This window comes from Salvia miltiorrhiza, chromosome 4 (genome assembly GCF_028751815.1).
Source record: "Salvia miltiorrhiza cultivar Shanhuang (shh) chromosome 4, IMPLAD_Smil_shh, whole genome shotgun sequence".
Taxonomy (NCBI): Eukaryota; Viridiplantae; Streptophyta; class Magnoliopsida; order Lamiales; family Lamiaceae; genus Salvia; species Salvia miltiorrhiza.
Genome location: NC_080390.1, coordinates 54,307,452 through 54,319,552, shown reverse-complemented (window position 1 = coordinate 54,319,552; position 12,101 = coordinate 54,307,452). Strand labels below are relative to the sequence as shown.

At 36.5% G+C, this 12,101-nt stretch overlaps 1 protein-coding gene across 1 annotated transcript; it reads right to left on the bottom strand.

The window, feature by feature from the left end:
- Positions 1-6,219: 6,219 nt before the first annotated feature.
- On the bottom strand, positions 6,220-11,859 carry LOC131020648 (homeobox-leucine zipper protein ANTHOCYANINLESS 2-like). The gene is made up of 9 exons (XM_057949597.1): positions 10,962-11,859; positions 10,652-10,872; positions 10,435-10,552; positions 9,698-10,354; positions 9,506-9,607; positions 9,210-9,425; positions 7,985-8,159; positions 7,516-7,883; positions 6,220-7,067 (listed from the first exon to the last, which is right to left on the bottom strand). Exons 1-9 carry the CDS (start codon positions 11,190-11,192, stop codon positions 6,711-6,713), a joined length of 2,445 nt encoding a protein of 814 aa, XP_057805580.1. The 5' UTR covers positions 11,193-11,859; the 3' UTR covers positions 6,220-6,710.
- Between the last annotated feature and the right edge of the window lie 242 nt (positions 11,860-12,101).

Sequence of the window (12,101 nt, the reverse complement as noted above, 5' to 3'; positions counted from 1 at the left end):
ATACCGTTGTTTGGGGCGGTGGGGCCCAGTGAAAAAAAAAAAAAAAATTGAAGACGGCGTTAAACGCCCGTCAATGGTTTGGACTTAATTGCACCATTTTTCCGGGACTTTGGGGAGGTCAACGCTCTTTGACCGAGTTTGGGGGGCTAAAAGCTCTAGGGGGGTGGACTACAGGGGGGAATCTGCACCTTTGCCCGTTATTATTTAAGGCACCTCTTGTGATTTACCTCCTCGATGAAATTTTAGAAGTGGGTAGGGGGATCATCAAGGATGAGATTTATCCCAAAAAGGTTAAGTTTTTAATTTATTGTAAAATATAAAACTCCTTTATATGTTTTTTTTTTTTTTTTTCCTAACAGTCCAGTTTGAAGACAATTAACACTCCAAATGTGACCTTTTCAAGGTTGGGATGCCGTTGACATAATGCAACTTACATTTTATTTTATTTTTTTAAAAAAAGATGATCAATAATGATTTCTCATTTCTCCCTTAGTGACTCAAAATACTGACCTATTAATTGGAGGGAAAACGTCTTATTCAATTGAGTTGCGCTTCGTTGTGTAGTTTACATTATGTAAGCATATTTTCATGTAGCTCTAGGGAGGTTTCCTCTAGCTATATAGATTATTAAATTAACCATAATGTAACTATCTACCCATCTAGATCACTAGATGAACTATCGAGGAAATTTGATAATGTTTGGCTTTACTTATCCGTTTTATACATGGGATGAGGAATTTTTTTTTTATTATTAACAAGGAAAATTCGCAGTTGCTCATTGAAGTGTGTACTAGATAAAGATTTTGTATAATGACCTATAAACCATATAAAAAACTAAATGATAAATACCATATCATTTTAAAAAATTAAGTTCAAGCTAGATAAATTGACCTTCAATGCAATTTGAGTCAACTGACGTGACACACGATAATATAATCTTTTTAAATAATGTGGTACAAAACAACGTTGTTTTGTGGCATGTCATTTGAAATAATAAAATGTAAATTATATGGTGGCATCCATCAAACCACGTCATGATTTGGGTCCGAAAAATGAGCACATGATATTTTTGATACAATTTAGGATTTTAAAAAATATTTCTTATAATTTGGGACATTTTTAATAAAAATATGTATATTTTGATGTTTAATATGATATTTACTCAAAAGTAATTAAATTATTATATAGTATTACTTAATTACCAAAATCGTCGATACACTGATGAATCAACTTAACCTTTTATTTGATTTAGGGCTAGGGCTCCGAGGCAAAGGTTCAACAAGAATCACTTAGTATTATGTATTCGTATTCATCGATATTGTTGTGGAATATTATCAAATACGCGTTGTCTTTATTAGAAAATACGAAAAACCTATCATTTTTATTAGATAGTCTAAAAATTCCCTCAATTATTGTAAATGCTACGAAAAGAATCTCCTAGTTTCTGTCAAATGTCACTTATGTTATGTGTAACATACATGTCGGTAATGTATCTATATATATGGATTTTTTTTGGACCATCTTCACAATATAAAGATATAAATAAATACTTTTAGCCTTTATCATACACAAATGCTAACAATATTCAATTAAAATAATACCAAAAATGCATGTCAATTTTCCGTCGACATAAAACGTTATATATACATGACATTTTTATCGCTACTCCCTCCGTCCCACGAATTTTGACACGTATTCCTTTTTGGGCCGTCCCACAAATCTTGGTACATCTTTATCACTTTTATACTTTATTAACTACACACTTAAAATACTAATTTACAACTCCTTAATTTCCGTGCCGAAACCAAATGTGTCAAGATTCGTGGGACGGAGAGAGTACAATCTTAATAATGCGAACTTTTAATTGAACACATAGTTTATGATTATTTAAATCGCAACTTTCGAAAAATATATTTCGTGATACATATAATACTTTAATTAGAAGGCAAACAGCCCTATGTAGCATTAATTTACGAAGAAAAGCTCTCTTTCTCGAAGATTTGATTAGCGTACATCACCTAACATTAATTACCTATATAGTGAGAAAAAAATGCTCAAAAATGGATCACATGTGATATAATTAATTATCTCATTTAAGAGCTATTTTTTACACACGATTTATTCAACAAATTGCTATTGATCCAAAAAACTATGATTGGGATTTGAGAATGACCTCAAGAAGAGGATTGGAAAAGGCAAAACTAGGAGGCCATATCTCATAATTTACCAAACCAAATCAAGAAAAATTATTCCAACATTTTTCTTACATTTCACTTCTAATTCTTGTGCATCCACAAAAATAGTAAGGGATGGTGGATGCAAAAAAGATTTCCCTTTTAACCTATGTTTGAGCCCTAAGTTTTATTGTGAGAGGAGGATATTTTCTCATCCATTTTATCTTTGCTACATGTCCTATTTCCTTTTATTCACTAGAATCTATGATCCATAGACAACATCAATCTTTTAGCTTTTCCTCTAAAAAGATAAAAATGAAAAATAAGAGTTATCCTTTTATCCTAAACGTGTGGAGATGTTCAAGACCTCTAAAAACACACACCAACAATTTTCTCAATCACAATAATAATAATAATAAAATAATAAAAATAGTAATAATAAAATGTTCGTATTTTTAATAAGCTTCCTAACTTACTAATCGACTCACAAATTTGTAGGATATAATTATAAATCTTCAGATGTAATGACGATCAGCCAAATCCCTAATTCGACGATTTATTTTTTATTTTTTATTTTGAATTAAATCATAAATGAGTTTAAGTAGAACTTTCATTACATATATATAATGCCCAAATTAAACAGGCTTGTCCTAATTCACTATCAGTTTAAACTAATCTTTATTTTTCATTCTTATATCGTCTGTCACGATTGCCTATTATCGTTATAAAAATAAATCAACTCCTTTTAATAATCACACCAATAGTTCTATGATATGAAATCAGGAATTAATAAGCTACATTTCAAAATACTCCAAAAATAAAATTAACCAGATACATATTAATTCCCAGTAAAGTAACAAACTTTATTTTTTTTACCCCATTCTCATCTCAAGTTTACTTTATTTAATTTTCCCAAATTAATCTACACACAAATTGACATGATAACGCAGATTCAAATGATTATGGTCCTTTGCTGTGATGAACGATTGGTGATGGGAATAGAAACCATCGAAAATGAAAGTTCACAACGTTCAGACAATTTCTAGGAATTTTTTTTTTCATTTTACCCACATTGAATCTGCCAAATTTTCCTCTCTCTCTCTCTCTCTCTCTCTCTCATATTTTAAGACATTGACAGAAGATAAACATTCCAAAATGATATCATTACAATTTGCTTTCTTTGAATTTTGTGTATCTAACTTTACCATCAATGGGAAATCCAATCCTTCCTTCAAAATTATCTTTTATACCCTAATTTATGAAACGATGAAGGGAAACTATGAAGCGTGTAAATAAAATATTTATTGAAGATAGTTTTCATGCATGCTAATTAATTTCGAAGATTAATTGAATTCTCTTTCACACTATATGGATGCGTTTCATATCTCCTTTGATCATCACCATATCCATATTATTTGTATTCGGACATTGATATCTCAAGTCTATACTAAATATTTTCTTTAATTACATTCAAATTAAATCGTATACCTCATTCTTATTAACTTCTCGAAAAGTCATATTTGCAATATCCGTAAAACTTTTAATACAACATCATCTTTTTTTATTTTGTATCAATTATATATATAAAATTCTCATGAATTTTTATGGCGACCAACTTATATATACTGCTGTAAAAAAAATTGGGATGATGTAGTTGTGTAAATTAAATGGTTGCTTAAATTTGAAACGTTTTAAAAAAGTGTGTTGAATTGCAACAACTGACTAGCTACCTCGTTTTAAATGGTTAGTGTATATATTTTCGATTTTTTTTTTCAAGGAAAGGATATAGATTTAATTCGCTAGATCATATACAAGAAATAATTCATATATATTATTGATCAGCTTGATTAAGTATAACTTCTTACACAATATAACTGAACAAATAATGACAAACTCGATCAAGTATACATTTCTTAAACCCAAATCTATACCCGATTAAGTTTTGGTTTGACTGTTATATAGCTATATATATGCTTGCTTTTGAAGATATTCTAATACTATGATATACTATACTTATTATTATTATTATTATTATTATTATTATTATTATTATTATTATTATTATTATTATTATTATTATTATTATTATTATAACAAAACTGTGTATTCTTATAAAATTATATATATATTTATCATAATACTATAATACTAGTATCATTTTGTATTTAAAATTCTTCAATTCATGTATTAAAGAAATACTAAAAGGTATGGAATATAATACTGTAAAATAGAGTCACGGAGTATGCATAAAATGAAGCCAACAATCTCTGAACAACTCATTTAATGCATGTCAGCCCCGCCCCTCTACTTGCTTCATAGTAGTAGTATATTTGAATATATATATATATAACAATTAAAGAAAAATAAATTAAAATTAAGACCCTCCTACAATGAATTAACAACTCGAGATATTTAATTTCAGGCATTAACCATGTGTTATACCGTTATATATATTATATATATATTGTGTTCAACTTTTTATTAAAAAAATATTGGGAGAAGGAATTTTTTTATATCACATCGACCTTATCTCATACTGCGTATCAAACGAGCAAGTTTAATTACTCGAACTCTTCTCTTCCTAATTTCAAACATTCAAAAGTTCTCCATGTAAATATATACTTACTAATTTATTTTATATATATATTTTGTGTGTATACGTACTTGTTAACCTTTTCTGTTTGTCTTTGGGTGGATTAATTAAGTTGATCATGTCATTTCATTTTATTATTTTGCTTGTTGATGATCAATCAAAATGAACTAGGTCATGGACTATTGAAAAAGAAATTCCACATATTTAATATTTTTGAAACACTAAAATAAGCGACCGAAATTTTTCTTGCTCGGTTTGAAAAAATTATAATTTTGCCTCTTTCGGTTTTAGCGGTTTAGTTTGATTTTAACCAAACTCCATTTGCAAAAATCTAGCTTCTAAATATTTGTTACCCTAAACCTTATGAGTAGTAGTGAGTTTGGTTGACTTACAGGTTAAAATGTGTGTAATAATATCGATTTATTTAGTATTATTATAGTTAGTTATAAGTCAGTGGTCAAAATTAATTTGAAAAATATAGTGTTGTCGTAATGTAATTAATTAATTAGTACTGTCTGGCACTTGTCTTGCCTCTTATTGTATTTAAGCGTGTTCTCCATGTCACAAAATTATCATATGTTTGGTCTGTTTTGATAATATTCATACTCCTAGTTGGCAATTTTAGAATTGAAACACTTTATCATCATTTCTAATACCACATTCAAAATCAATTTGACTTACTCAAAATAACAATTGATGTTAGTTAGTATAAGCTATTACGTGCATCCAATTTATTTTAAGCTTTATTGGTGCAAGTGAACCCAAAAATAACATGCTAAAAATAGAAGAAAATGAAACGAAATATTCCATTTGATTAACACGTTACGCGTTACGAACTACAATTTTTCTTTTTTCTTTTTTCCTGTAGAATTAACTAAGTGTAGAAGCTTTAACATTCATTCAGCACAACTCTAGTATTTGAGGACATCCATAATGTAATGTAAAAACAATGTCATTTTTAATTGCAATTTAGTCCAAAATTCAATCATAAAGAATAGTTAATTAAGGTGACGTTTACTTTGCATGATTGATAAAATGTATGATTAAGTATTTTTATTCTCAAGAGTGAGATTTTTCCAATCTAAAATATAAATCTAACAAAACTAGTTCAAATGATAGAAATAACAAAAAAATATTGGGATAATATTCCAAAGTTTCAAGCCATCAAAGTAAATAAGATTAGCCTTATTATTTTTGTCTATCAAAGCTAAACCATCCAAATTAAACACCACCCTATAAAAATATATTGTCTCAAAATAGTATAGAAAATTCAGCTAGCGTATAATGATATATAGTATTCCTTTCAAAATTCAGAAAATTGTTTACTCCAACTATCTCATTACGATCTAATTAATTGATCAGGAAAGCCAATTAATAAGTTTGAATTGAATAATTGAAACTAAAAATTATTGCAATCTAAAGTAAACCATAAATAAATACAGTGTAAGAGAATAACATTCAAACCATGCCATAGCAATAACCTTTCAAACTCATAAAATTACCAACAAAAAAGCATTTCTTGCCATCAATTTTGAAAGAAAAAAAAATTAGAAGCTATTTCAAGATTACAAATTAATAGTTATATATCCAGACCTACTTGAGCCAATTCAAGGGTACCCCTGAGTCAATACCCGAACCACCGCCCTCGCATCGCGCCGAGCACCACCATCCCGCGGCGGCGCCGCCGCCATGCAAGGGTTGTTCCGCCACGCGGTTCGTTCTTGACTCACCACCCCCACAGCTACACGGCCACACATTAATTATACCTCAAGTAGGTATATATATATACTTCAATTCCTCAAACACATCTCATCACAATCCATCAAAATTTCCAAATCGCAATTAGCAATTTTATCTTCTATTCCAATAATGTTGGAATAAAAAATCAATATACTAATGCAGACTTAGGCACGATGACGACGACGACGACGATGACGATGAGATCAGCTCTCGCATTGAAGAGCGGCCTTGATTTTCTGAACGGTGCATGATATGAGATTATTGACGGTCTCCACCGACTCTACCGTGAGCTTGGCCGTAGGCAAGCTGTTCACCAAGATCTGGAACGCCACGGTCAGCAGCGACCCGCCGACCCGCTGGCCCGACCCGGCTTCCGTTTCCGGGCCGTCGGGCGCGACCGCGAAGCCCGACGGCAGCAGCGCCACGTAGGCGGAGTCGCCCCCGTTCATGACCACGTGCATCGCGGGGATGTCGACCGGCGCGTAGACCACAAGCGACCCCGACGCGTCTGTGCTTGTCTCCTGCAGGATTAGCATGCTGCTCTGGTTCGAGTTCATGGCCTGTCGGGACATTTACAGAATTAGCCCTCCACTTTTTCTGATATTCGGATCTCACTTCCGAGTCAACCCCACTTTTTCATCGAAATTGCAATTAGGGGCCCACGACGCTGACACTATTTCATTTTATTTATTTTAACTTTTTCCCCCACAGAAATCATGTATTTGACTTTTGTACATGTTTACAAATATACATTTTACAGCTCGGGATCTGCCAATTTGGTTGCCCTCGTCTTCATGGTTACCGCCAAATTACATTCTTGTCCTATTTAATCATTTTCACCACTCCCACTCATTTACGGACTGCACCGCGAAATTATTCGAGGGCACATGCGTCATTTCACCACCACCCCCCAATAAATTGACTTAATTCACCCACACGCATACCTATTTTAGTTTAGGTGACTCGGATCTCCGATCTATTGGTTTTGAAATCGAAAGAGAAACTTACGCTGGCACGGAGGAGGGAGACGCAATTGCCCTGATCATGGCCTTTGGCGATGTGGGCCATCTCCTGCATGGGCCCGCCGTTGGAGAGGATGTCCCACTCGCTCCGCAGATGCTCGTTGCGGAGGAAGTGGAACAGCCTCTGGGGCGACACGGGCAGCCACACGGACGTGGCGGCGCTGAGCACCACCCCGGGCGGCTCCCCGGGATCGTCCACGCTCTTCCGCGTCATCACGCGCACGTCCTCGTCCACGTTCTCCGCCCTGAGCTTGTTCCACTTGTGGAGCGTGGAGGCGCACACGCCGGCGCAGAAGTTGTTGGTCATGCGCTGCGCCAGTTTCAGCATGCTCCGCCGGCCCCCCGCCGTGATCGCTGCGGCGCCGATGAAATTTCAAAATTTTGTTAGGGGCTTATCACACTCAAATTAAAAATTAATCAAATTAAAAGCTCGATTGGAATTGGATTTAATTTACCGGTGTGATCTCGTGAAGGGGATGAAGACGACATCAAGATTGCGAGGCACTCGCATTGTCGTTGAAGCGTGGCTACCCACCGTTGCGACCCGAACCCCATGCCGGCGTTGATCATCGGCCGGTACACTTCGTGAACGGCGCTCTCATCGTACTCACAATGTTCCACCCATGTAACCTAAATGTGTCAAAATTTTATTATTAATCACACTATGCCCTAATTCAAAAACAAAGTATGATATGATAATCCCCATTTGATGTAATTAAAATCAAAATTAGGTGCGAGAATTAATTTATTTTTCTTTCCATTTTTCTTTTCCTTCAGAAATTTAGGTACAAGATTTGTTGGCAACGAGGTGGACGAGTGAAACATAGAGATACGTACTAGGTCTAGTCACGTGACAAGACAAATGTAGCTAGTTTATAGCCTTATAGGGGTGTTGACTATAGCAAGTGCAGAAACTGGCACAGCTTCTTGACACGGGTGATTACAAAATAATGTGTCCACTAATTATATAATTATATGAAAATTAATACATGCCTGCATCGAGACAGTATCAGAAAGATCGGAATAGAAACATCAAAATATTAATTTAGGTTAACTCTAGCTAATTTTTTTATGATTACTAGAATCTTGCTTCTGGATCATATGATAATTAATGTGTCCCAAGGAGCAAAAACAGGAGTAGTAGAGCCTTCTATTCATTATATTAATGGTGTAAACCTAATTATATATTCATCCAATCTTAAGCCCAAAAATCCAAGAATTATGAAATTATTTTAGTCGCACGAGAAGCATCTTGTCGATGATTGACTAATTAATTAAAGATTAGGATAGGTCAAATATGCTCGCCGCTCTAGATTTTCTACGGCGAGAATCACGATTGAAGTGAAATATATATAATACTATGAATTTATACGTATTATTAAAGTATAAATGGGTAAACAATATAATATAATATCGTATGATGAGTAGGATGTATAGTAGTATGACTGAATTAAATGTGCTCAACTATAAGTCCCAAGAAATGCAGTTGTTTCAACAAACATATTTAAAACAATAAGAGAGGTGAAGCACACCAACCCATTTGAGAGACTCAATAAATGTGAAGAAAACGAGTGTGGAGCTGTATGTAATAAGTAACAAGGCAACAAAAAATAATGCATGGATAATAAGGAGTAATAATAAGTCACTTTGTTGGGGCAGATGGAATTTAATGGTAATTACCTTTGAATAGCCATTGGGCATATCTTGCACGACGCAGCCGGAGGGGAGCCTCCGGCAGCTCGGGTACTGCCCCGCCCCGCCGGAGGGCTCCCGGATGGCGTCGATCGAGACGTCCACGACGGCCCACACGCCCTCCGCGTGCTGCTTGCAGAACCGGAGGAAGCTCACCTCCCTCACCGGCACCAACGGCGATAGGACTTGCAGCTCGGCATGTATCTGAAGCGATACTACCGAACTTAATCAAATGAAATAAAATACGAGATTGAAAATAATTAATTAAGTAATTAATTAATTACCAGATGAAGTGCGCCATTCCTTGTTCCTCCCATACCATTTGATATGACATCCGTGGTTGCGGTTCTCGCAATTATACAAGGAAACATCTCCGCCCATTTGTTCTATTACGATTAATTAAACATGATTAGAACTTTAATTACTCGAAATACGACGTCGTGTTATGAGAAATCAACTGTAATTAATTAACTCACCGAGTCCATCAATGTCTCGACGAGGGCTAAGCTGTTGATGATCACCGCACCGGTCTCGCGCGAAGCCTCCGCCACGAATCCGTTAGGCTTCATTCCGATGCAGGGAGTGAAGCTTCTAGAATATTCCTCGCGATTCAGCACTTCTCTTCCACCTTCCAAGCTTCGAACCCAAAGCGGCTCGTTTGTCTGCGCGATTTTGACCAATTCGTCCATGGCGGCCAATGCGAGCTCCAGATACATGGATCGCTCCAACGACCTCTCGATCGGAGTGGTGGTGTTATTCATGGCGGATTTGGCCGGAGACATGATCGGGAGAGGGCTGCCGTAGTCGGGGGGCAGCGCGGCGGTTAGGGCACCGAATCCGTTGATTCCGACTCCGAGCTCCAAGCTCGAATTAGGCATCGGCGGGCCCATCGCGGGGATGGGGCGGCCTAGGAACTTTCCGGCGAGCGCGCAGACGCGATCCAGTTCGTCTTTTAGTCTGGCGTTCTCGATTCGGAGGTGCTGCTCCTCGAGGGAGACGTCGCCGATCATGGCGGGGCCGCCGCAGTTGGTGCACATCGGATTCCTCATTGCATCTCTTATTGACATGTTCTCGGCTCGGAGCTTGTCGTTGTCTTGCCTCAGGATCGAATTCTCGTGCCGCTCCAGCTGCGTCTGTGAATTAATCCGGTAAAATTAAATTTTCATGAAATTGAAAGAGAGGAAGCTTAATTTTATTCTCTCTCTCTCTCTACCTTCATCTGAGTTCTGCGATTCTGGAACCAGAATTTGACCTGCCTGGTTTCCAAGCAAAGGCGTTTGCTGAGCTCCAGTCTTTGCTTTTCGTCGGGGTGAGGGCACTCCTTGAACAAGCTACAAAAATATGAAGAAAAAAGGAAAAAATAAATTTTTTGAAAATTGAAGTGCGATAGCGGAGAAGATGAATTCAATTGGATGAAGACGAGAGCAGACGCTTCGAGTTCTTGGATTTGCTGAGGTGTGTGGCGGTGGTATCGTTTCTTCCTCGGCGGGCGGCCGGAGACCTCGAGATCGTCTCCAGATGCGCCGTCCATGTTATCGCTCCCAGATCTGCTCTCGTGCTCTTCATCTCTGCTTCTTCTTCCTCCCACCACATTGCTCGATTCGTACTTCTCCGCCATTCTTCCCATCTCTTGCCCCTCGATTCCGGTTTGCTGCAGAAAATTAAGCAAGGATTCGTCAATCGCCATGTCTGTGGACTGAGAGAGAGAGAGGAGAGAGAGAAAGGGGGTGCGGTGCCTACGAGAGCGAGGGAGAGGCCGGGGGAGTTGAAGGCGGGCTTGGAAGAGAGAGACTGATGCGAGACGAGGCGTGGCGGAGCAATCGCGGCGGCGGGCATGGTGGCGGCGGCGGCGGCGGTGGTAGCTGTGATAATGGAGTTGTTGGTGTTGGTGTTGGTGTAAGGCAAATCTGCCGCAATTCTTGCACTCACACCACCACAGGAATTGTTATCAAGAAAATCCCCAAAATTCATTAATCCTTCTACTGTTTCTTTCCCTCTCTATAGATATAGATGTGAGAGCTTTCCCTTAAGGTATTGTAGATATATATATTAACAGATCATCAACTAAAATTCACGCACTGAAACACACACACACACACATAAATATACATATAGTTATATTTGTAGTATATCAGAAAACAGAAATCTAGCTAGTTTCTTTGAGTAGTGAATTAAGACAAGAAAAATAGAGAGGTAGAGGAGACAGAAGGCCTTAATCCAAATGTCTCCAAACTGCCTCTCACAAAAGCTTGAGATTTTTATAGTGAGAGAAAGAAAGAGAAAGAAGGCAAGCCAGAAACCCTTGCTCCTCCTTCTCTATCCCTCTCTCCTTCTTTCTCCTCTCCTACACAACAATCACCCTCTTGCTTTCTCTCTCTAGAAGCTCTTCCAATGTAAAGAAGAAGAAAAATGAGAGACGATGGAAAATGAAAAAGAAGGGTTGAATTAGAAAACCCTAGTTGAGCTGAGAGAGGGCTTTTCTTGCTTTTCCGTTATCCCAATATCTGCATGCTTGACTTGCAAAAAGCTAGTTTTCATGCCTAGAAAAGCTGAAAAGGAAAAGAGAGAGAAGAGAAGAAAAAAAGAAGGAAAAAAAAGGCCAAAGTGAAGATAATACCCGCAATACTATGTGGAGTATCGGAAGCCCACATATATATACGACCAAATTTACTAACAGCAAAAAAGGGGTGGGTTGACTCAAGACACACACTGTGCCTTCTCTATCTATATACCTAGATTTTTTTACTATATGTGACGGCAGTGAAATATGAAAAAGAATAATTTATTTTTTTAAATAAAAAATAATATAATTATTTTACTGTATTGTTCACATTATAATATTCTCTTTTTTTTGTAATTTTTTATTTAAAGATTTATTTT